The 26292-nt window shown below is 44.8% G+C and overlaps 1 protein-coding gene across 5 annotated transcripts in view; it reads right to left on the bottom strand.

Moving 5' to 3' along the window:
* The window catches only part of VWA5A (von Willebrand factor A domain containing 5A), a 43169-nt gene that overhangs the window by 12787 nt on the left and 4090 nt on the right, over nucleotides 1-26292 (bottom strand). For 3 of the 5 annotated variants that reach the window (XR_004537226.1, XM_033923938.1, XM_033923940.1), the window contains exons 2-12: nucleotides 21691-21746; nucleotides 16164-16366; nucleotides 15323-15545; nucleotides 14721-14893; nucleotides 14386-14500; nucleotides 10436-10605; nucleotides 10055-10143; nucleotides 8975-9119; nucleotides 7986-8065; nucleotides 7399-7513; nucleotides 263-421 (exon numbers count right to left, since the gene is read on the bottom strand). Coding sequence is in view for 4 of the 5 variants with exons in the window: in XM_033923938.1 (XP_033779829.1) it covers nucleotides 263-421; nucleotides 7399-7513; nucleotides 7986-8065; nucleotides 8975-9119; nucleotides 10055-10143; nucleotides 10436-10605; nucleotides 14386-14500; nucleotides 14721-14893; nucleotides 15323-15545; nucleotides 16164-16366; nucleotides 21691-21746 (1528 nt within the window). In the remaining variant the exon portion in view is untranslated. Of the gene's footprint in view, nucleotides 1-262; nucleotides 422-7398; nucleotides 7514-7985; nucleotides 8066-8974; nucleotides 9120-10054; nucleotides 10144-10435; nucleotides 10606-14385; nucleotides 14501-14720; nucleotides 14894-15322; nucleotides 15546-16163; nucleotides 16367-21690; nucleotides 21841-26292 lie in introns of all 5 variants that reach the window. The other 2 variants (XM_033923941.1, XM_033923939.1) reach the window with 2 other exon arrangements.

Below are 26292 nucleotides of genomic sequence, written 5' to 3'. Positions count from 1 at the left end.
AGTATTACTAGTCTTTGAACTGCATAGAACTTAATGGTATTTGCGGTATACAAGTGAGTTTTATGTTAGGTTATGTTTATAGTGGATGGGCAGACTGGATGGGCCATTTGGCTTTTATCTTACATCATATTTCTCCGTTTCTATGATCTCTAGAGGAGCCTTTTCTACCGGTTAACCCTTTTAAATATTGGGACCTTAATTTACACGGGCAAACAGTAGGTCCCAGAAAGCTAGAGGAAGACAGAGAGAAGAAGCCACTCACCTTTTCCTTTAAACTGGCATAGACAATTGACCTCTGACCCCTAAAGATGGCAGTGGGGAGTCGAGAGACCAAAATGGCCTCCAGGCCAGGAGGAAGGGTCCACTGCAGGGAGATATTCTTCACTGCTGGCTGCAACGAGGCCTTCAGCGATCGCAGGGCCTGCGGGAGAGATGAGAGGGGCCACACAGTGACCCCCAACATTAGCTACTCTCCTGGACATATATCACAACGACCAGTGATCATTAAGAGTTAGTAAGCTTTGGCGGTACAGTATACCCTCACGAATTTGCGGTTCCGAATTCACGGACTCAGTAATTTGCGTGTTTGTTTGTTTTTTCTTTAGAACTCTCCACCCTTCGTAATTGTTCTTTTTTTGTCAAGGTATTTTTATTGGAAAACTTTTGAAAAGAAAATACAAATGTAAACCAGTGGAATGTGCTAATACAGTATCTGATAGATATGAGATGAATACAACAGTAATATGGTGCTTATTATATTAAACAGAGAGTCATAATGATATAACAACAATAAAAGAATGATATCATAGAAAACATCTCAGTAGACAATGGCAACAATCCACTAACTGGTAGAGTGAATCATCCTGGGAATAAGGAAATGAATGGGTTAATAAAAGAAAATAAGGGGTATACTGTGATCATGGAAATCATTTGTTAGTGGAAGAAAGGTAAAGTTTTAGCAGATTCCATCTGGAATGAAAGCGATGCATCCTGTTATATGATTTAGCAAGATAAGCCTCCATTCTGTATATTGAACATACTAAATTTCACCATTGTGGGTGGGAGGCCTTTGATAAGTCTTTCCATGTTGATAAAAGAATTTTTAGGGCTAGAGTGATTAGCATATCTAATAAATATAGATCATTTTCAGAGATTAAATGATTAAGTGCGAAAGACTTGAGAAGGAGCATTTGATAGGAAAGGGCAATGTTTATGTTGAAGATTGAGCAAATTGTTTTCCAAACATTATGCCAAAAAGTTTGGATCATTGGGCAGGAATATAATAAGTGATGCAGAGTTCCTTCCTCTTTCTTACAAGACCAACAGTTTTTAGAATAGGAAGCATCTATTTTGTTAGATTTGATAGGAGTCCATTGGGCTCTGTGAAGAAAGAAGAACATATTCTGTAGGATTGAGGCAGATCTCGATGTTTTGAACGTAGAAGTGAAAATGGAGGACCAAGCATCATCAGTTATAGCCATTCCAATGTCATGTTCCCAAGCTAATTGCGTAGTGAATAAGGGATTGGGCGAGAAGGATTTAAGTAGCTTATAGAAGTGAGATGCTGTGTGACCTTGAGCTAGAAATTTCTGAGAGTAGGTGTATAACGTGGGAGAAGAAAGGGAAAGTGAGGAGAGAAGGCCTGATTTTTTAATGGTTGACCGGAGTTGTAACCATTTGAGAAAGTTAGATTCAGCGAGGGAAAAAGAGGCTATCATATCCTGAAAGGTAAAGAGTGAACCATCAGGATGACACACCGATCCCAAATCCCATATTTGATGATGTTGGGACCAGGAGGGCCAGGAGAAGGTTTTCTTATCTATCAATAGGAATTTGTTAAACCAGAGAGGACAGAGTGTTGATTTGTTCCAGGGTATCTCCAGTAAAGAATCCAGATTTGATAATACTTTGTGAGTGGTGTACAGGACAGGATTATGTTTAATATAGGGAGAATTATGTGTCCCTATAAGACGGAGGAGGGGGAAAGGATATGTAAGGGAAAGCTCTAATCGTAGCCAATTGGGGATATCAGTAGACATGGGATTAGAGAGCCATTCTGCACCTTGTCTCAATATAAAAGCTTTATGATAGAGAAGAAGATCTGGAAAGTTAACTCCACCTGAGATGCGAGGAGCTTTTAGTTTCTGAAGAGAAATTCTATGGGGTTTTTCATTCCATAGGAAACGTAAGAGTAGGTTCTCAATTTGTTTGTATATAAAAGATGGAAATAATATAGGAAGCATGCTAAAGACGTATGTGATTCTGGGAACCACCATCATTTTTATGGTATCTAAGCGACCCCACCAAGAAAGGTGTAAGGGGGACCAGGAGGATAAAGAGTTCTGTACTTGAGCGAGGATTCTGGAAGAGATTAGTTGTTGAGATGAGTTAATGTTTTTATCAAATAATAGCCCTAAGTATTTGATACCTGTGGTGACCCATGTAAAGGGATGAGTCATTTGAAAAAGGGAGGGATTACAATCATGAAGGGGCATAATCTCAGATTTATCCCAGTTTATTTTGTATCCTGAAAACAAGGAGTATGTCGAAATTAAGTGTGTTAATGCAGAGAGCGAATGTTCGGGGTCAGTGAGATAAAGGAGGACATCATCTGCGTAGGCAGAGATTTTTATTTCCATGGATGCAATGTTAATCCCTTTGATATCGGGGGAGAGGCGGATGGCTGTAAGAAGGGGTTCTAGGGCTAAGTTGAATAAAAGTGGGGACATAGGGCATCCCTGACGGGTGCCTCTGTGTAGGGTGAATGGGGCAGATGCCTCATCATTGACGATAAGTTTTGCAGAAGGGGAGTTGTAAAGAATGGAGATCATATGAATAAGAGATGGGGGAAAACCAAATCTAGACAGGACTGCAAATAGGTATTTCCACTCCACTCTATCGAACGCTTTTTCAGCGTCTAGAGAAACAAGAATTGATGGCTGAGTGAACGATTGAGAGGAGTGGAGCACATGACATAAAAGTCTAGTGTTATCTGCGCCATAGCGACCTTTCAGAAATCCCACTTGGTCTCTGTGGATCAGATAAGACATTACTTTTTCCAACCGAAAAACTAATATTTTAGCATAAATTTTATAGTCCAAATTTAAAAGAGATATAGGTCTATAGTTCTTAACGAGGTCAGGATCCCTGTTCGGCTTTGGCAGAACTATAATGTTTGCTTCAAGAAATCTGTGAAGGGTTGCCGGAGCTTCCTGGATACCCTTGTAGTAAGAGAGTAAATAAGGAGATAGAAGAGCTGAGAATGATTTGTAGAATTCTGAAGACAATCCATCGGGTCCAGGCGCTTTAGCTGAAGGTAGAGATGAGATGGCACGAGTGACTTCATCAGTGGAAATAGGTGCTTGCAGGGAACGACGTTGCTGGTCAGATAAAGTCGGTAGATCAAGCGAATGAAGGAAATCTTGAATAGACGAGGAGGAGGAGGAAGCTTCCGATGTGTAGAGGTCTTCATAGAATTTGCGAAAGTCTTCTAATATGTCTTTGGTTGTATGGTGAATATGACCAGAATTGGTTTTGATGTGTGTGATATGGTTTTTTGAACGTTTTCCTTTCAGGAAAAGAGCAAGAAGGTGGCCTGATTTGTTGGAAGAGGCATAATATGTGGTTGATCGTCGGAATAAGGAGGCGGAAGCCATGGAACTGAAGAGTTCATTATATTGGAATTTAAGTTGCTGCAATTTTCTGTATAACTCAGGATCATAATGGTTATAGAGTTATATAAGTATGGATGTCTGTTTCAAGTAGATGTAGTTTAGATTTTTTTTGCTTCAATTGAAAGGCTGAGAAGCTGATGATTTTACCACGCAGCCATGCTTTATAAGATTCCCATACTATGGAGAAGTCGTCAACTGAAGAGATGTTAGTGTCAAAGAATGATTGAGATTCTTCTTTGATATGTGAGATGAAGGAGTCTTCATGTAGAAGAAAGTTGTTAAATCTCCATTGTCTGGTTGTGGAAGAGGTGGTCCAATTGAGGTGACAGGAGACAGCCGCATGATCTGAAATGGTGATGTCATGTATGCGTGATGAAGAAACCATATTTAATATGTCTTTAGATCCAAGAATATAGTCAATTCTTGAGTATGTTTGATGGGGTGCAGAGTAGAAGGTAAAATCTTTGTCAGACGGATGCAGTATTCTCCAGATGTCCGACCAGCCGAAAGAGTCCATTAGGTTTTTAACAGTGGATCTCACTCGAAGTTTTGCTGGACGGCATTTCGATGAGCGATCAATAAAGGGATCTAGAGGAAAGTTGAGGTCACCTGCAAAAATGGTGTCTGAGGAAAGTGATGAGTGGCAGAGTGTTTGGAATGTTTGAAAAAAGGAAGGGTCATCTGCATTAGGGGCGTAGACGTTGAACAATTTTATCGGCCTTCCGGCTATGGAGCCCTCCAAAAAGGACCAGCGGCCAGAAGGATCAAATTTGTGGGTTTGAAGTTGGAAATTAAGAGATTTCTTTATTAGTGTGATTACCCCGTTTTTTTTTTCCTGAAGCAGGGGCAGCAAAGCAATGTTGAACCCATCCTCCAGTTAGCTTATTAGCTTCTTCAGCGCTGATATGTGATTCTTGTAGGAGACATATATCCGCTTCAAGGTGCTTGAGATAGTGCAGGATTTTCTTTCGTTTAATAGGGCTGTTGATTCCTTTGACGTTTAGGGAGACGATGTGTAGTTTAACCATTGGGAAGCTGTTGGATAACAGGTTCTGGGGATGGTTCTCGGGAGAAACATTTGAGCTCTGCACAGCAGAAAACAAAGTATGGATAAAAACTTGAATTCCATGCTTTGCCCTTGTGAGTATCACAGCATATAAAAACAGAGAAAGGGAGAAAAAGTAAAAAATAAGGAGGATGATTCAGTCTAACAAAGAACCATATCAAAAAGTAGAAAAAGATCCAGAAATGGGATCCCATGCTGACAAGAGGTGCTCAGGCAGCCCTCCGCTCGAGCCCAAATTGTGTATCAAATGATATTATTTAAACCTCATAAACAGTAAAGCAGATAACAGTTTGATAAAGGAAAGTCAGGTCATAGCTCCTACTGTGTCATCCAGGAATTTTTGTAAGTCAACCGGATCATCAAAATTTTTGGTGTTGTTGTGGTAGGTGATCTTCATCCTCGCAGGATAGAATAACCCGTATTGGGCTCCAATATTTTTAAGCTGAGGCCTCATTGCCAAGAAGGCTTTTCGTTTTTGTGCTGTTGCTTTAGCCAGGTCAGGGACCATGATGATTTTTTTACCATCATGTTGCAGTGCAGGAGAGGATTTAGCAGCTTGCAGGATTTGGAGAGCTTGAGTGTAGCGTAGGAGTTTTAGGACTACAGGCCTGGGAGGTTTGGCAGGTAGTGGCGGACCAGATGGGACCCTGTGCGCTCTCTCAATCTCGAGCGGAGGGTCAAATTGAAGCTTTAGAGAGGTAGGAATGAAGGAGAGCAGGAAAGACATAAGATCAGTACCTTCAGATGATTCTGGAAGACCAATAATGCGAATATTACTCCGACGCATCCTGTTAGAGAGATCTTCAATATCACGTTGCAGCACATGTAGCTTGCGAAAATCACGTTGTATTTCAAGATATTGTGAGTCATGCGCTGCAAGTCTTTCTTCTGCCAAATCTATGCGAGCATTTTGTTGTTTAAGTTGAGTAAGTATGCCCCCGATTTCATTTTTGATATCAGCCGTGGCGGCTAAGCTTTCTTGCATTAGTTCTCTTAACACGTGGAGATCGTGGGAAATAGAATCACCCTGCACTGTGGCGCCTGGCGTGGAGGCCTTGATCGGGGAGGGCGGTTCATGTTTGGATCTTTTTGGCGCTGGATGCGCCGCCGACGGGCCAGGTGGAGGAGCGGAATCGGGCTTATTAGCCTTAGACGACATTCTGCTGCAAGGGAGCAGTGCGTGCTGACCTGAAAATATGCTTCGTGAGGTTTAAATTTATAAGTTCAGCGAGGCTCGGACCGGAGCGAGGGCGCTAAGCGGCCATCTTGAAAACGCGCACGTGACGTCCCCCCTTCTTTGCTACACTTCTGAAATAGCCAACAGCATTTGTCTTGTTCAGAAGCCAATTCAATCAACGCAAAGTTCTGAAAGACACACAAACTAGGCCCTTCGTAATTGTTCTGTTACTAAAATTTTCTCAGTTCAGGGGATGTTTAGACTTGGGACACGAGAATAATACTTTAATATTGCATCGGGTCTTTTATTCGTAGGCAAGTATCCTAAAACAAATATAGGTTTAAGAATTTCTTCTACGGTGAGACGCAAACCATCTTACTGCTGGCTACATCACAGCTCCTGGATTCCTTGCTAAAGTGAAATAGAAACCCTTAGAGGCAGAGTGGGAGGGGGAAGGGGAGGGGGCTATCATCGTAGTAACAGCTCAGCCTCTCTCCCGCCGTCTGGTGCATTCTCCCATTTTTTAGGGTCCCCGTATACAGATTCCGGGGTTGTTTGCTTTTGCTCTTTCCAGCCACCTGGGTTAATTACTAGTTTCAATGCGTGGCTTGGAAAGCAAGCACACAAAAGAACTAGTGCAGCTGTCTCCCGGCTCGTGTGCGCGCGGCACAAGGAAACGCTGCTAAGGAAACCACGACCAGGTCAGCGGCGCAGCTTGGGCCGGGGGTGAAGGCAGGGGCTGCTTAGCTTAAAAAAAAAAACCCAAACAAAGCAGGCGGGACTGGAGCAAGAGAGGAGGAGGAGAGCGCCGATTACAGAACTCTTCCGACATTTGCCATCACTCCGCGAACGTAACCCCTGTGAATTTTAATAAACTTATTTAAGTGGTTCACTGCAGTTACTACTTAGTCTGAAGAATACAACTGGCTGACTCGCATAGAGTTGACTAGTAAAACAACACAAAGCACATGTGGAGAGACATCTCTTGCAGATGGAGGATTGAATTTGCCATGGACGGTTGGGTGTTCTGCTCAGTGGCGTAGCGAGGGTGAGTGGCGCCCGGGGCGGTAGTGCCCCTCCCCACCCTCTTCTCCACCCTGCTTTTTCCCAATTCCCCCTGCCGCGCCTGTGCCCTCTTCCCTTCCCCCTTGCCTCTTTAATTTTCCCCAGCGCGAGCACCATCACAAACGTGCCATCCACGTCATGTCGGCTCTTCCTCTGATGTCACTTCCTAAGCGCAAGACCCGCAAGTGGCATCAGGGAGAGCCAACGCCGACGTGGGCAGCAATTTCATGATACTGCTTGAGCCGGGAAAATTAGAGGTACAAGGGAAGGGCGAAGAGGAGGACGGGTGCCAGCAGTGCCACCATCATGGTGCCCTGGCCGGATTGCCCCCCCCCCCCACCCCTTTACTACGCACTGGTTCTGCTCACTGTCAGCAGGGCACAATGAAAGTCAGAAAGCATGTCCAGGGTGCCCACCTTAGGTTGCATTCGCTCCTTGCCTGTGATGAACTCTGCAGTGCCACCGCCCGCCTGAGAGATGCCCTTGATGAGAGCTGTGGAGGCCCCCTCGCCAATTCCAAAGCCAAAACATCTGCAGAGGAAGAGAGAAAGCAAAATGAGAGGAGAAGCAAAGGAATGAGGACGCAGAAGTAAGGAAGTCAGAGGTAGGGTTACTAAATTTTACATACATAAAATCCAGACCCATAGACCCGCCCCCCCCCCAGGCCCGCCCAGTTCTACAAATCCCACCCTCTTATGCTCACACCATGCCCCAGCCATGCCCCGCTCCCTCAGCCTGCTCATCTGTCGGGAGGGCATCCACACATGCGACAAGATGATGTCATGCACACGCGCGGATGCCCTTCCCAACGCAATCTGCTTTTCAAAACCCAAAGTGTTGGGTTATGAAAAGCCGTCTGGACATTCCATCTGTAAAGAGGACATGTCCAGGTAAATCCAGACGGCTGGTAACCCTAGTCAAGAGGGACATACAAACATGTCAAAGGACAGTATCACACAGTGCTTCATTATAGGATACAGGGAAGGTCCATGGTTATAATTACCGGTGGTTGTTGGCATTCTGGGCAGCTTTTGTAATCACTGCCTTGGTGTTCCCAACTTCTCCATCGGTGAAAAGAAAGAGCTGAAAGGGAAAGCTGGGAAGTAACACCACCACATGGTCAATCTAATCTGTCCAGAAAGTCACCCTTCCGGAAAAAGGATCTTCCCTATTCGTACTGGCACTTTCCTTCTGCAGAACAGTATTGTGGGTAATTTCTAGCCAGGCACCAAAATGGAGAAATGTGTCCTTATCATGAATGGATCCAGAGACCTTCCTTCTCAAATACAACAAACTCTATACAGTAGAATCTCATTTAACTGGTATTCAACCAACCACCACTCTCACCCAACCGGCAAAAAAAATCATTGGGGAAACAAAACATCCCCCACAGCACCATCGGCAGTGGTCCTGAGCCATAAAACACCCCCCCCCCTCTCTCTCTCTCAAGCCCCAAAGCAGAAGAAGCAGCAGCAGTCCTGAGCCGCATACCCCCCTCCCCATCCACCCTGAAACATCAGGAGTGGCAGCGGTTTTGAGCCTTCCTTACCTGAAGCGTCTGCCAGTCAGCAAGAGGCAGCACTTAAAACAGGCTGCTTGTGGAAGTGATGCATCAGAGGAAAGACCCTGCCGGGGTTGGCTGCGAGCAGGCTGTTTGGGTGCTGACCAGCTGCCACTTCAGGTAAGGAATTGAGGGAAGGAGAGAAGGAGGGTTCATGGCTCAAGATCGCCGCCTGCTTCTGCTGCTTCAGGACTGGAGGGAGGGAGAGGGTTCCGAGCTCAGGACCACTGCTGGAGTGAAGGAACTGATATCTGGCTCCTTGTACAATATTGTACAGTAACTCTCAGGCAACCAGAAAAACAGTTATCCGGCATCCACCAATCCCCTTAGGTGTTGGATAACTGAGATTCTACTGTATTTGACCCAGAAGAGATTCTCTGTTGGGTCCAGTGATAACAGCATTATTGCCCTATCTCCCCTGTAACTCTTACCTGTCGCGGATGCCCTGGTTTACCGGCTGTATCGTAAATGTGTTTCAGAGGCGCTAAGATTTCGGTGCCTCCAAGGTCATCAGACATCGCCTTCACTTTCTCCAGGGCTGAGTCCATGGTTTGTTGGGTGTACTCCACACTCTCCCTGACAGATCAACAATCACCAGTTGGAAACAGCAACAAAAAGGGCCACAGAATTCCACAGAAAGCCCAGCTGAAAAGCAACCTCTTAGATCGGGAATCTATGTCGCTATGTAGCTCCCATTCTCCAGTATTCTGTCCCTCTCTTTCCTCTTAGTCCCTCTCCTTTATCCCTTATTGTAGTTCCTTTCCTCTTAACTCTGTAAACCGTACCGAGCTCTGCGCTTGCGGAGATGGCGCGGTATACAAACCTAAGGTTTAGTTTAGTTTAGTTTAGCTGTAGCTATGGTACCCTGGAGAATCTTCTTAGAAGGTGGAATAAAATACTAAGGGGCCTTTTACTAAAGCTTAGTGCATGCTAATAATGGACATTAGCATGTACTTATTACCATTTGGAATCTCAGAGCACATTGTGATGTCATAGAACATTTTGAAAGCTGCTCTACCATTGGTTAGTGGGTGAAGGAAGAAACAAGTGACTGTATAGAAATTTGGTTTGTGTGAAATCCCCAAACTTGTAACCTGCACCTGAGTGTGGATTTTAACAAACATCTGTCATTATTTAAATGGATATTTAATTCACCTAGAACTTTGGAAAGATTTTTTTCCCAATACCTTCCCTTCAGACCACCACTGATAGTGCCCATTTTCTTGGAGTGGACACAATCATTTTTTAATAGTTTTCCAATGTAGAATTATGTCTGTTCCAGCCCAAGCAAAATGGCCGCCAGTCAGTCAGTTCCAAATCACCACAGAAGTAACGAGCAAGATTTCTGATGATATGATGTTATTCAAATACCTCTTTTCAAATGGCAGGTAACAAAAGACCCATCTACTGCAGAAGATAATCAGATATCCAAGACATTTATCACCTAACTATTCCATTTCCCATCTTCCTCTCTCTGCCCCTTTCCTCTCTTCCCCCACCAGGACACTCACGGAAAAAAAGAGTCATAGGTTGATCCAAAGCTAAAGATATTGAAGTAGCAGCCAAGTGGTAAACTCTTCAGCAGCAGAAGGAGCGTCTCCTGAAAGAAGATCGGCAAACATGAGATCATGAGCATTAATCGTATTCATGATTGCAGAGGCTTATGAATGGAGACAGAGAGAAAGTGTCCCAGGAGACTGCCTGTCAGATACCCAGAAAACATCAGAGAATTAGAGACCATGCAGTACAAGGACAGATGAAAAGAGAGAACCCAATCCAGAGACATCATCAAGTCTGAAGACTATGATAGAGACTTCTGTTGGAAAGAAGACAGAGAAAGAGAGACTTGCCAAGGTCAGAAGTAGTTCAGAGGTCCAAGATTGTGCAGGTACCTTGGCACTGTCCATGCGTGTAGGTGAGTTGTCAGCATTAAACATTGCGCTCCCCATGCTTCCAGAACAATCTATAAGGAAGATGAACTCCCCACAGTGAGATGGCTCCTCAGTTTCGGGAAAACACGGGTAGAAACTGAACATCATGGCTGTCTCCGACATCAGGGAATCTTCCAGAATGAGAAAACATAAGAGACACATTGAGAGGAGAATATATATAAATTATTTACGCAGCTCCATCACTGCGCAGTCCTGAAGAAGGAAAATGTGAGAAAGATTTCACTTTGCTACAAAGACAACAAGGTTTATGAAGTGATCACTGATTCTTTTTGTCTGTGTGTGCATGATTGTGTTTCTAAAACATTTTATGTATAAAGCCAATTAAAACTAAAGGGCCCTTTTACAAAGCTGGAGTAAGCAGTAACGCGTGCTTACCACAGGAAAAAAATGGTTTACTGCAGGTGTCTCACGGTCATTATGGGATGTGCATGTACTACCCCTAATGCTAAAAAATAGTTTTTAGCACTGAGGGCAGGTCTGGGGGCAGAGAGCGGGCGTTTAACACACAAGTCCCTACCACCTCCAAAATAGGTAGAGGTAGAGCTCATATGCTAATGGCCACACGGTAATGGGAAAATTAATGTGGGGCCATTTTACCGCCACAGTGGTCAAAGAATCCCTAAACTGGGCAAGGATTTTAGGGTTCCTTGTAGCTTTCATAGGTCTAAGGTTAAATTAGATCCAAACTGGTTATGACACCTCCATGGAATGCAGTAAAATTTTGGAACTGGAAAGAAGGTTTTTCTATGGAATGTTGGTGAATCCTGCAACACTGTGAATCTCACTTTTTTTTTTTCTTTTTTATACAGAAAGATTTACCATGTTGAAAGTGGCAGAAAGTGCAGTTGTGCTACCTAGAACGTCTTGTGCGATCACATTAGCCCATTTTATCGGCAATTACATTGGTTGCCTTTTGAGGCATGTATTCTTTTTAAATTCGGTTGTCTTTGTTTCAAATCTCTTTTTGGTTTGGCTCCAGGATATCTAGCCTCTAAATTTAATTTTTATACCTCATTGAAAAACACTCGTAATAAGTTAATATTTATGTATCCTTCAGTTAGGAACTGTCGTTACAAGAAATTTTTGAATAGGACATTTGCCTTTCAACTAGGTAAACTGAACGCTTGGTTAAGCCCGCTTATTTGTCAAACAGATAAGAACATAAGAACATAAGCAGTGCCTCCGCCGGGTCAGACCATAGGTCCATCCTGCCCGGCAGTCCGCTCCCGCGGCGGCCCAAACAGGTCACGACCTGTCTGAATCACCAGAAGGGGCTCCCTTGCCACCTTGGTTTCTCATTGAAGTCCTATCTTCCCATCGTAGTCCTAACCCTCCGGTCTTGCACATGCACGACCTGTTGGGTTTCTATACTTATTACCTGGTTAGCTTTCTATACTTGTGTTACATCCCAGCTCCTCCCTCAGTATCCCATGATCCCTTTATCCCTCAGGAATCCGTCCAATCCCTGTTTGAATCCCTGTACCGTACTCTGCCTGATCACTTCCTCCGGTAGCGCATTCCAAGTGTCCACGACCCTTTGGGTGAAAAAAAACTTCCTTGCATTTGTTTTGAACCTATCTCCCTTCAGTTTCTCCGAATGCCCCCTCGTATCTGTTGTCCCCTTCAGTCTGAAGAATCTGTCCCTATCCACCCTCTCTATGCCCCTCATGATCTTGAAGGTCTCTATCATATCTCCCCTGAGCCTCCTTTTTTCCAGAGAGAAGAGCCCCAGCCTATCCAACCTCTCGGCGTATGGGCAGTGTTCCAGCCCTTTTACCAGTTTCGTTGCTCTCCTTTGGACTCTCTCAAGTACCGCCATGTCCTTCTTGAGGTGTGGCGACCAATACTGAACGCAGTATTCCAGATGTGGACGCACCATCGCTCGATACAATGGCATGATGACTTCCCGCGTCCTGGTTGTTATGCCCCTCTTTATGATGCCCAGCATCCTGTTGGCTTTTTTCGAGGCTGGTGCGCACTGTGCAGATGGCTTCAGTGATGCATCCACCAGCACACCCAAGTCTCTCTCAAGTCTGCTGTCTCCCAACAATGCCCCCCCCAATTTGTAGTTGAACAACGGGTTCTTTTTCCCTATATGCATGACCTTGCATTTTTCCACGTTAAAGCACATTTGCCATTTGTTTGCCCAGTCTTCCAGCTTGTCCAGGTCCCTTTGCAGGTCCTCACACTCCTCCCTGGACCTAACTCTACTGCACAGTTTGGTATCGTCTGCAAATTTTATAACCTCGCACTTTGCCTCCTTTTCCAGGTCATTGATAAATATGTTGAAGAGTAACGGCCCCAGCACCGATCCCTGTGGCACACCGCTCGTGACTCCCCGCCAGTCAGAATATCGGCCCTTCACTCCGACCCTCTGCAGTCTACCCGACAACCAGTGCTTGATCCATCTGTGCACATCCCCTCCCACCCCGTGGTTTCACAGCTTCCTAAGCAGCCTTTCATGTGGCACCTTGTCGAAAGCCTTTTGAAAATCGAGGTAAATGATGTCTATGGGTTCCCCATTGTCCACCCGACTGCTTATTCCCTCAATGAAGTACAGAAGGTTCGTTAGGCATGACCTTCCCTTACAGAATCCGTGCTGGCTTGTTCTCAGTAGGCCATTCCTCTCGATGTGCTCACAAATGCCGTCCTTGATCATAGCTTCCACCATCTTCCCTATAATTGAAGTCAGGCTCACCGGCCTGTAGTTCCCGGGGTCACCCCTCGATCCCTTCTTGAAGATAGGTGTGACATTCGCCAATTTCCAGTCCTCTGGTACCTCACCAGTTTTCAAGGATAGGTTGCAAACATGCTGGATTGTGCCCGCTATTTCTTGTCTTAGTTCCTTCAGAACCCTTGGGTGGATCCCGTCCGGGCCCGGTAATTTACCGCATTTTAACCTGTCTATCTGTTTGAGGACATTCTCCTTACTTACCTCTATGTGCTCCAATTTTTTGGGATGCTTTTAGAAAATTTTTAAAAACACACTTGTTTGATAAGTTTGTTAAATAACTATGTCATTTTCTTCTTATCATTCTTTTTTTTTTTTAACTTGATGTATCTTTTTCACTGATTGTACAGTTCTTCTTTGCTGTTAACTGCCTGGAACTTTGTGGTAGGGCAGTATACAAGAATAAATTTATTATTATTATTATTAATTGTAATTGCTAAATTTGGGATCAAGTCCGTCATTTTCTTTAGCCCTCTCCACTGTTCATCCAACTCCACAGAAATTTGACAGTAGAAGTAGAGTTCTGCCCGACACCCTGCTCATACTTTTCATGTGACCCCCGACTCCTTGACATTTCAAATCTTTGTTATCTCTTTATTTCCTAAATGGAACCTCAGAGCACATAGAACATTTTGAAAGCTGCTCTATTGCTGGTTAGTGAGTGAAGGAGGAAACGAGTGACTATAGAAATTTGGTTTGTGTGAAATCCCCAAACTTGTAGTCTGCACCTGAGGGTGGATTTTTAACAAACATCTGTCGTTATTTAAATGGATTTTTAATTCACCTAGAACTTTGGAAACCATTAACTTGATCAGATGTTTAAGGGGAAAAACTGCCGCCAAAACAGTAAAATCTTCCAGCATCAGTATCATTGAGGATTATACGGAGCTGGAATACTCTTAAGTAAAAAGTTTCTTTCTCACTCTGACCCTCACCCCCTCCATCCAGGAGTCACCGACACTGGCAGTGAAGTACTAAATTCCTAACACCAAGTCTGAGGGAGAGGAGAGCATTTCTTCAGGGGATTCCTAATCATTGACAAATGTGATAAGAAAGGAGAGACATCCTTTAGGAAATACAGGTCCCTTCCCCAAGGGGTTGGAGATACAGGATGGGAAGAAGGGGCTTTGTAAGGGAATCTAGCTAGGGGCTGACTGACCTGCTTTGGCACTGGGTATCCCCCCCTCCACAAAGACACTGGGTTTGTTCACCTCCTCATTGTAAATCAACAGCTCCACATCTCGATCAAATTGGTGCCCAGGACCCAGACAGACCTAAGAGAGATGGAGAAGGGTGGTAAGAGGATGACAGGTGGAGAGAGAGAGAAGAGATTATTTAATAGCAAGGATAGCTTCAGGCACCTCCCCAAGGAAAGGGGAAAGAAGGTGAGGGAATGAGGAGCATATGAAGGGAGAGAGGATATTGTGTGTGTGTGTGGGGGGGGGGGAGAGATGGAGAAATATGTATGGGGTAGGTTGTGCCTTGGCTCCTCACCTGCGCTGTGGTCTTGTCATCCTTTGTGTACTGCAGGGGGGTGAGACTGCAGTTAGACGCCACCCGAGAGATGCCATATGGAGAATGGAGACTCATCGAAAGCTCCAGAGTGTAGGGAAGGGTCCCCTTAGGGGCCCGAGGGATGCTGGCAGTCACACTTTGTGTTTCTTCATCTGCAAAAGGGAATTTAGAACCACCAAGGCTGAGGAATCTCCAAGCAGCAAGAGGGTTAAACCTTTCTCAGCTGAGCCCTGACACACTTCCAGCCACTGAAGGAGTTTTCCAGAAATGGATGTAATGTATGAATGAAAAAAACTTGTAATAATTCTGTGTAACAAATCTCTCCTTTCTCCTATAATCATGACTTAGCAGCACATAGCATTTTAATTATTTATTTTAAAAAAATTTATCAACCATCTATCATCCCACTATCCACCCAGGTCTTCTGGAATACAGACTTCAGTGAGTGCGTAGTGTCTGGGGAGAGGTGTAACTTATAACCAGTAAGGCAGTCAGCCACCTGTACAACCCAATATGTCTGTGCTGGGAGTGCGCATGGTGTGATGGGGGTTTATCTGTGTTTTGCCCTGGGGTCTTCTTACCTCGTGGAGTGTACCTTGGGTTCAACACCGCTGGTAATACAAACCGCACTGCTCCATCAGCCTCCACAGGCAGCTCCCGGAGAAATGCCAGCATGACTTCAGCTTCCTGACCTGGGGGAAGGTTTCCCACACTGCAGCTGAAGATGTCACCAGAGCTGTCATCCTCCTCCAGCAAGAAGGCCTCCTTGCCCTCAGTTAGGGCATCCTCGTAAGTCTGATGGGCCTGGGTTTGGGGTTGAGACACACTAGAGTCACCAGTCATCGTCTCAGAGTTTCAGAACCTGGGGAAATTATTCCTCTTATATTCCAGAGCTATGCTTTCATAGGGATGTTCAGGCAGTGAGAGACTGAAAGATGTGAGTTTGCCCCCATTGAATGCTGGGAGTTGTAGTTTATGTTGGAACACCAAGTCCATGGATGCAATAGGGCAAAACCAAAATCTGGAACTGCATGAAAACCCCTAGAAAACATTAACTCAGTTTATTCCTTTCACAGGATTTTCTCTGGCAACTGTAATTGGGACAAAACATTTCAGATGGCACACATGATGGCACAAATTTCCTACCTGAATTAGGTGGACAACTAAAACATTATATCTCCTGTGTACCACCAACATGCCTGGACATTAATCACACAGGTTTCCATGAGCTTCTTCTGACAGCTAGTAACTCTGCACTGCTTGTCCAGCACACCCCCCTTAAAGAAACAGCGTCTCTCCAATGTTGTATGGACCACAGCAAAGTCAACAGTTGGTAGCTATCTTGCCTGTCCTTTACACCTTCTCCATTGGTACAGAGGTAAGACATCATAAAAAAGAGACAGAGTGAATGTATCTCCTCACCTTCTTCTTCTCCTGGATTTCAGCTACGATCTTCTTCCCATCCACCAGGGCCTCAAAGCTGTAGACGGCCGAGCCAACATCCATTGGGAAGATGAAAATGGCTTCCAAGGGATTCTGTTCTTCATTTTTGTATTTTAGAGTGGCCGAAACATCAGCAACAAAACCCTTCACTTGTACATCCACAGAGATACCCTTGAGAGGAACTGCAGAGATACAGATACACCCAATAAAGGTCGTTAACACAGTTATCTCTGCACCCTTTGAAACAGCCCAGAGAGAGAGAGACTGCAGAGACAGATGAAGAGATTTACCCAACGCAGTGCACAATAGGTACATTTTGGCATAAAACTTACAGTTTTGTTAACAGCATAACAACAGTAAAAAGACAAATACTCGTAGAAGCATAAATAGAATCAACGAGATCAATTTGGAAACAGCAAATTGAAATCTAACAACAGGACTGCCATGAAACAGTATCAGAAATGTACACTTAACAGCAGTGGTGCAGTGAGGGTGAATGGCGTCCCTCCCCCCGCCCTCTTCTCTTCCCCCGCTTCTTCCCAACCCCCCTTCCCTTCCCCCATACCTCTCTAATTTTCCAGGTGTGAGCAGCATCATGAACTTGCTGTCCGCGTCGTGTGGCTCTCCCTCTGACGTCACTTCCTAGGAGCGGGACCCGGAAGTGACATCAGAGAGAGCCGACACCGATGTAGGCCGCAAGTTGATGATACTGCTTGCGCTGGGAAAATTAAAGAGGTATGAGGGAAGGGGCACATGTGCGTGGTGAGGGCAGAGAGGAGGACAGGAGCTGGCGCCCCCACCAAGAAGGCGTCTGGGGTACTGCGTCCAGCATTGGTCGCCGTACATGAAGAAGGACACGGTACTACTCGAAAGGGTCCAGAGTAGAGCGACTAAGATGGTTAAGGGGCTGGAGGAGTTGCCGTACAGCGAGAGATTAGAGAAACTAAACTAAACTAAACCTTAAGTTTATATACCACATCATCTCCACGGAAGTGGAGCTCGGCATGGTTTACAAGAACTTAAATATAAGAAGAGAAAGGAAAAGGTTTACATGAGCTTATACATAGAAAAGAAGAGTAAGGGGGAAAATAGAATTGCATGTTAGAGAAGAGCCAAGTTTTCAATTGCTTGCGGAATAGTTGGAAAGAGCCAAGGTTCCGCAGCGGGATAGTAGGGTCATTCCAGAGACCTGTGGTTTTGAAGAGAAGAGATTTTCCAAGTTTACCTGCATAGAAAATACCGTGTAGAGAGGGGAAGGATAGTTTATATCTTTGGGCGGGTCTGGTGGAGTCAGGACTCAAGGAGTTAAAGCATAGTGGGATTAGGGGAGGAAGAATGCCGTGAATGATCTTAAAAGCCAGGCAGGAGCATTTGAAATGGATTCTGGAAATCACTGGGAGCCAATGAAGATTGGACAGGAGTGGGGAGACATGGTCAGATTTGAGTTTTGCAAAGATCAACTTGGCTGCAGTATTCTGGATAAACTGGAGTCTTTGAAGACTTTTTTTTGTTAGGCATAAGTAAATGGCATTGCAGTAGTCAAGTTTGGAGAGGATGATGGATTGGACAAGGACGGCGAAATGTTTTTGGCGAAAGTAGGATCTTACTTTCCTCAGCATGTGGAGGCTAAAAAAGCATGATTTTGCCAAGGAGTTGAGGTGGTCGTTGAGGGAGAGAGAAGAATCAATAATGATGCCAAGGACCTTGCTTGAGAACTCAAGGTGTAGAGCAGCGCCTGTGGGTAGTGCAAGAGGGTGGGCAGGTGTTCTAACTTTGGGCCGAGCCAGAGTAATTTTGTTTTTGATTCATTCAGTTTCATCTGTACCAAGAGGGACCAGGAGTGGAGTCTCATTATGCAAGCTGCAATGTTCTCGTGGAGGTTGGTGAGGTTCTGGTCTGTTTCAAGGAGGACAAGGATGTCATCAGCGTATGTGTAGATTGTTTCAAGGGGGATAAGTTGGAGGAGCTTCAGGGAGGACATGTAGATGTTAAAGAAAATAGGGGATAAGGGTGATCCCTGAAGGACACCGCAAGATGGTGTCCAAGGAACGGACATGGTGCCATTTGTGTTGACAGTGTAGGAGCGAGAGCGAAGGAAGTTTGAGAACCACTTTAGGACGGTGGAGTCAATTCCTATCTCGGAAAGTTGATAAAGTAGTATGTCATGGTGGACGACATCGAAAGCTGCAGAGAGATCGAATTGTAAGATAACAGCGAATTTGTTACGAGAATGTAGTTGTTGAACCTTTGAAATTAGGGAAACTAGGAGGGACTCAGTGCTGAAGCTGGGTCTGAAGCCATGTTGGTAGGGGTGGAGAATGGAGAATCTCTCTAGGTAAGAAGAGAGCTGGGTAGCGACTATGGTCTCTAGCAGTTTAGTTAGGAGAGGGATATTTGCTATGGGGCGGTAGTTCGATGGGACCTGGACAAGCTGGAAGACTGGGCAAACAAATGGCAAATGCGCTTTAACGTGGAAAAATGCAAGGTCATGCATATAGGGAAAAAGAACCCGTTGTTCAACTACAAATTGGGGGGGGGCATTGTTGGGAGACAGCAGACTCAAGAGAGACTTGGGTGTACTGGTGGATGCATCACTGAAGCCATCTGCACAGTGCGCAGCAGCCTCAAAAAAAGCCAACAGGATGCTGGGCATCATAAAGAGGGGCATAACAACCAGGACGCAGGAAGTCATCATGCCATTGTATTGAGCGATGGTGCGTCCACATCTGGAATACTGCGTTCAGTATTGGTCACCGCACCTCAAGAAGGACATGGCGGTACTTGAGAGAGTCCAAAGGAGAGCAACGAAACTGGTAAGAGGGCTGGAACACTGCCCATACGCTGAGAGGTTGGATAGGCTGGGGCTCTTCTCTCTGGAAAAAAGGAGGCTCAGGGGAGATATGATAGAGACCTTCAAGATCATGAGGGGCATAGAGATGGTGGATAGGGACAGATTCTTCAGACTGAGGGGGACAACAGGTACGAGGGGGCATTCGGAGAAACTGAAGGGAGATAGGTTCAAAACAAATGCGAGGAAGTTTTTCTTCACCCAAAGGGTCGTGGACACTTGGAATGCGCTACCGGAGGAAGTGATCAGGCAGAGTACGGTGCAGGGATTCAAACAGGGTTTGGACGGATTCCTGAGGGATAAAGGGATCGTGGGATACTGAGAGAAGTGCTGGGATGTAACACAAGTATAGAAGACTAAACAGGTAATAAGTATAGTATAGAAAGCCAAGCAGGTCGTGCATGTGCAAGGCCGGAGGGTTAGGACTTCGATGGGAAATTAGGACTTCAATGAGAAACCAAGGTGGCAAGGGGGCCCCTTCTGGTGATTCAGACAGGTCGTGACCTGTTGGGCCGCCGCGGGGGCGGACTGCTGGGCGGGATGGACCTATGGTCTGACCCGGCGGAGGCACTGCTTATGTTCTTATGTTCTTATGATGGTAAGGAAGGGTCGAGATCGGCTTTTTTCAGAAGAGGGGATAAGGCAATGTGTCCCATTTCTGTGGAGAACAGGCCTGATAGTAGAGCAGTATTTATAAGACTGGTAAGGGAGGAGATGGCCTGCGCAGGAATGTTTTCGTACAGGTAGGATGGGAAAGGATCTAGGATGCAATTGCAGGATTTCAGTTTGAGACAAAGTTTAGAGATCTGGGGTTCGGATATGAGTTCAAAGGCAGTCCAGGATCTATCAGCTGGGCCTTTTCTCCCTCAAACAGAGGAGATTGATGGGGACATGATTGAAACATTCAAGGTACTGAAGGGAATAAACTTAGTAGATAAAGACAGGTTGTTCACCCTCTCCAAGGTAGGGAGAACGAGAGGGCACTCTCTAAAGCTGAAAGGGGATCGATTCCGTACAAATGTAAAGAAGTTCTTTTTCACCCAGAGAGCGGTAGACAACTGGAACGCTCTTCCGGAGGCTGTTATAGGGGAAAACACCCTCCAGGGATTCAAGACAAAGTTAGACAAGTTCCTGCTGAACCAGAACGCACGCAGGTTAGGGCGCTGGTCTTTGTCCAGAGGGCCGCCGCGTGAGCAGACTGCTGGGCAGGATGGACCACTGGTCTGACCCAGCAGCAGCAGTTCTTATGTTCTTACTGCTTAACAGCACTGTAGAACAATCGTATAACAGACATAACAATTAATGTCAGGCAATACAAACATTCGCTTAATAGCCTGGACGAACACTCGGAAATATAATGGACCTTTTGCTAAGCGTGCTTAGCCACTGCTTAAAAACGGGGCTAGCAGGCTGGGCCACCCACGCACTAAAAATGACATTCAATTTTTGTAGTGCAGGGGCGTTGAGGGGGGTTGAGAGTAGGCATGCCCTGAACTAATCAGCACGCGGGCACTGACCAGTTTAAGCAGGATTAGCGCAGGAGCCCTTACTCTCTCCAAAATAGGTGATGGTATGGGCTCACACGCTAATTATAAAAATTAGAGCGTGGCCATTAACAGGGAAAGTCAAACTGCAGCCGTGCTAAAAAAATGGCCTCGGAGCAAAGGTAACCCAGTTTTTAGCACAGCTTAGTAAAAGGAACCCGCGGATTATATAAGAGTTGCTGTACTGGGACATACCATCAAGCCCAGTATCCCATTTCCAACAGTGCCCAACGCAAGGTTCCAAGTACCTAGCTAGATCCCAAGTAGTAAAACATATTTTATGCTGCTTATCCTAGGAATAAGCAGCAGATTTCCCAAAGCCCATCTTAATAATAGCTTATGACCTTCCTTTTTAGGAAATTATACAAACCTTTTTTTAACCCCGCTAAGCTAACTGCTTTCGCCACAGCAACGAATTCAAGAGTTTAATTGCACGTTGAGTGAAGAAATATTTTCTCTGGACTGTTTTAATTTACCACTTAGCAGCTTCATTGCATGCCCCCTAGTCCTGTATTCTTGGAACGAGTAAACAGCGATTCACATCTACCCGTGCCACACCTCTCAGTATTAAATAGTGCAAGGTTTGGGCCTGCAACATGGCATACACTGCCTCTTGGATATACAAATGTCTTTCGTGCATATGCATTGTGGGTATCCTGAAAACCAGGCTGGCTAGCTGTTCCCCGAGGACTGGATTAAGATGCACTAGCCCTAGAGTAATCCAGGATTTTATAGCCTGTTGTGTGCAAATCAACCAGCACTGAACGGCTCGTGTCTTTAAGGTGGGTTTCAGTAATGGAGAGCAATCCACTTTGAGAATTGTCTATCCAATGTCTCAACAATAAACTTTTATTACAGATCATTCAAGCATTAAAATAATAACATGATGTAGGGAAGGAAAAAAAAGATAAGATAAGAGGAAGGGGAGACAGTGACAGGATGGTTAAAGGTAGGGTTACCAGATATCTGGATTTACCTAGACTTGGGTGGAATGGGGAGGGGCTGGTGAAATCTGGTAAGCCTAGTTAAAGGGGGAAAAAGCACTCTATAAAGAAACTTCTTCACAAACTCTGAGGTCAAGGATTACATGCAACAGGTGGAAGAAAAGTCTCACCTGGATGCTTGGAGGCAGTGAGAAGTCCACAGCAGGGATTCATGGCAGAGAGAAGTCTGTGAAAGTGAAAAGCAGTAGCGAGTGAGCGGTTTTTATTCCCCTCGGCGCACTCTTCATTCTTCTAATCAAAATCTACTTGCAATCCCTTCTCTACGGCAGAGAAAGAAAGAGATAATGGTTCCTGCGGATGGGCAGACTAGATAGGCCATTTGGCCTTTTATCTGCCATCATGTTTCTATGTTAATACAATATCTTTTCCGTTACTGCCCCTTCACTCTGGAACTCAGCCCCGAACTATTTAAGAGAGATCACCACAATCGATAAGTTTAAATCCAGTCTAAAAACTTTTCTTTTTAAAGCTGCCTTTGAGGTTTGACCGTCCTTTTAAGGATGTTTTAATCCAGTGCTAACCCAACATCGGTGGCTGACCCCTCTGTCCCCTCGCCCTTTTGTTTTTCTCCTGTATTGTTCTTTACTATCCAAACTATTGTAGTTCCTACCAGTCTGTCAAGTTAGTCCTGTATGCCTGTTATTCTGTGTTGTATGTTTCTTTGTACTGCCTTGATTTTGGTTGTCTACCCGCTGTTTTTTAAACTAATGTAAAACTGCCTTGAAATTTGATAAGGCGGGATAACAAATTTGAATAAACTTGAACCTTGGTGGGTTGGACCTGCTCAGTGGCAATGTCACAGAGCCCAATATCTCTCCCATGCAAAAGATCCCCCAACTCAACTCTTCTGCTCTCCTCGATCTCCTATTTTTATTAGGGTTACCATATGGCTCCGGTAGAGCAAGGAGGACAGATTGAGATATCCGGGTTTTACTTCCATCGAAAGCAATAGAAGTAAAACCCGGCTGTCTCAATCCGTTCTCCTTTTTTTCTGGAGACATAGGGTAACCCTATGCTACTGTACTAAAAGCAGAGACCGAGTCAAACTCAATGCAAGGCTTTTCACTCATTGAGCCCCTCCTTCAACTCATGATCCTCAGTACCAGTGTCCTATTCCTGATCACTGCTTTCATGAGAAAAGCCAGGCCTCACCAGTATGAAAAATCTAAGCGCCCCTTCCAGTTCCTGAGAACCAATCAGCCCCGAAGTGTGAGAATTAAGCAGCCGTCTTCAGAAGAGCTTTCCAAAGTCGTGGAAGAAAGATTCCACTGCATCTATTTCCATCTTTATGTGCGGTTCTCCCTTTCAATCTATTTCCAGTTCTGCCTGTTTGTCTCTGTCTAGATCAGGGGTGTCAAAGTCCTTCTTCGAGGGCCGCAATCCGGTTGGGTTTTCAGGATTTCCGCAATGAATATGCATGAGATCTATTTCCATGCACTGCTTTCATTGTATGCTAATAGATCTCATGCATATTCATTGGGGAAATCCTGAAAACCCGACTGGATTGCGGCCCTCAAGGAGGGACTTTGACACCCCTGGTATAGACTGTGGATATAGATGTTTGGGTGTTTACCTCTCCCTCTGTCTCTTTGTATGTGTGTCTGTATTTCTATTTGACAGTCTCTCTCCACCTCTCTCTTTAATTCTCTTTCCCACTTTGCTTCAGATAACAAAAAAAAAGAGATTTCATAATCAAATTTCCAGGTGTCCTTTCTTTTCCCACCTTCACAGGTGTAGTCAGTGGAGGGGACAGGGCCCCTCTCCAAATGCTCCAGGGACTAGGACTGAATTTGCTCCCCTCCTCCACTGCTAATATGACTCAACTACACCTTGGCAGGTAGAGAATGACACGGGGACAAATTTGGCACCGTCCCCACATGAACTCAATTTCCCCATCCTGTCCCTGTCCCATTCCTGTGAGCTCTGCCTTAATCGCACAAGCCTTGAACACTTATGATTTTAAAGTGTTTGAGGCTTGTGCAGATGAGGACGGAGCTTGCAGAAATGGGGCAGGGACAGACAAAGAACGGGATGGGAAAATGAGTTCCCGTGGAGATGGGGGAAAATTTTATCCCCATGTCATTCTCTATTGCCAGGTCACCAATCTAAGCAGAGAAAGTACATCGATGCCCACCCTGCCTCTTTCTCTGCAGCTAGAAATATTTGTGGTCTGGAACCTATGTGCACATTTTAGGTTACTGAGCAGAGGACAGTTTCAGCCCAGAGAATTTACCCAGGTAATTCCTTAGAAAATTGTTTCATTCTGCCCCCACTCTGTACCCAGTCAGAGGCACAAAGAAAAGCCAATATCATTTTGCTGCTTTTTTTAAATTTGCAAATACAACACAACATTTACAATACGATACAATAAAAGTGCTTCTATACTGCAATTATCAAATATTTGGTTCCTTGCGGATTTACAAAAGAATTTATCAGTCGTTTCTGGGAATAATTACAAATGTCATCATTAAAAGTCAACTTTTAAATACTTAAAAAAAGAAAAAGGTTTTGGCAAACAAAACGTATCATTGGATTCAAAAGGCAGATTTTGCCATCTGATAAGAATAATTCCTTAAGAATAACGGTTTATATTTACAGGTGGAAAATTCAAAAGAAACTGGTCCTTGAGATAACCAAGTCTCCCTAATCTAGAAGTAGCATCCATTAACCAGAAATTGGAAAAAATTAAAACATGGTTAGATACAAATAGGCTGTCCCTTAATATCAATAAATCAAAATTAATGATCTTTCCCTTCAAAGATGAATTAACATAAGAACATAAGAATTGCCGCTGCTGGGTCAGACCATCGTGACCAGCAGTCCGCTCCCAACGGCAGCCCTTAGGTCAAAGACCAGTGCCCCAACTAAGACTAGCCTTACCTGCGTACATTCTGGTTCAGTAGGAACTTGTCTAACTTTGTCTTGAATCCCTGGAGGGTGTTTTCCCCTTTAACAGCCTCCGGAAGAACGTTCCAGTTTTCTACCACTCAAAATTATATTGTACCCACTTTGAAGTTGCTAGGAGTCACCTTTGACTCCCACGATCATATTAGTTTAACTTTCAAAATCCTAAATGGTATCCTCCCTCCCTTTATCCCTCTTTCTTGGAATTCCTCAAACCCTAATACCACCAGATCCTCCCACAAACTAAAACTATCCTTCCCCTCACTAAAAGGCATTTCCCACACAGGAAAGCTAGGGACCTCCCTCCACTTCAAAATCACTGAGCTCTGGAACAACCTTACCTCCCCTCTTCGGAACTTGAGCTCTCTCCAAGTTTTCCGCAAACATCTGAAAACCTGGCTTTTCTCAAAAAATGTAAGTCTCCCTCCAACTTAGGAACCAAGGAAACTCTTATATCTTGGCATCCCAAGTCCTCTAAATTTTCTTCACACTTCTACCTCTAACCCTCTGTTGTAGTTCCTTCCTATTTCTCCTACTGTAAACCGCGTCGAGCTCTACGAACGTGGAGATGATGCGGTATACAAACCTAAGGATTAGATTAGATTAGTACAGTTGTTCAGAAATGCTTTCATCGACTTAGAATGATTCGCTCTCATTCAAAACTACTTGAACCTGCTTCCTTGAATACTTTGATCCACTCTCTTGTGATTTCCTGTATAGACTACTGTAACGCCCTTTACAAGGGCATGACAAAAAAGGAAATTAGACGCCTTCAGATTGTGCATAACACAGCCATCAAAATGATCTATAACCCTAAAAAATATGATCACATTCCACCTCTTTTATTCAAAGCACACTGGCTACCTGTTGAACATAGAATCAGCTTCAAAATCCTACTTTTAACCTTTAAAATCCATTTGAGTAACCAGCCAGACTTCTAATCCCTTATAGTCCATCTAAATCACTCCGTTCCATGTCACAGAATTTCCTTACCATACCATCTTTAAAGTTAATCAACACGTTGAGATCTAATAATTTCGCTGTCACCGCACCTTACCTCTGGAACTCGCTGCCTAATTACTTACGCGTAGAGTCCGCACTAAACCAAATCATTCTAAGCTAAAAAAGAGTGTTATTTTAGTCAAATAATGCCAAATGTAGGAAGTTGGTTGAGCTAAGAACTTATCAGCACCCCCTCATATATAACATTACAGTATTCCAGCCAGTGGCATAACGAGGGTGAGAGGCGCCCCTTCCCCACCTTCTTTTCCACCTGCCCCCATCCCTATCTGTTCCTTCCCCGCCCCCTCCTCCCGCACACATGCATGCCCTTCCTTTCCTCCGTACCTCGTTAACATTCGCGGCACAAGCAGTAACCCGAACCTGCTGCTTGTGCCAGCATCAGCTCTTCCTCTGACATCACTATCTAGGCGCGGGTCCAGGAAGTGACGTCAGAGGACGAGCTGACACTGGTGCAACTTCAGATTGGGGGGGTTGCTGCTCACGCCAGGTGCGGGGGGAAGGGAAGCAGCGCGTATGTGCGGCAGTAGGAGCGGGGAGGCAGAGAGGAGGACGGGTGTCTGTGTCCTCACCAATAAAGCCCCCCCCTCTTACTATGCCACTGATTCCAGTTGTGGTAATAGAAAAGCTTGAGTTATCATTCTGAAGTGATTAGAAAGCAAACATTCCCTATGTCTCAATGGCGTAATCTTCCAAATCTTTCCAGCTTTATACCCCAAACACAGTCTGAAAACTCTGACTTCTGGACCATCAGTCTTACTCTTTGGGGTGTGGTAAATCTCACTCTT

Source organism: Geotrypetes seraphini, chromosome 16 (genome assembly GCF_902459505.1).
Source record: "Geotrypetes seraphini chromosome 16, aGeoSer1.1, whole genome shotgun sequence".
Classification (NCBI taxonomy): domain Eukaryota; kingdom Metazoa; phylum Chordata; class Amphibia; order Gymnophiona; family Dermophiidae; genus Geotrypetes; species Geotrypetes seraphini.
This window is presented reverse-complemented; position numbering and strand designations above follow the sequence as displayed.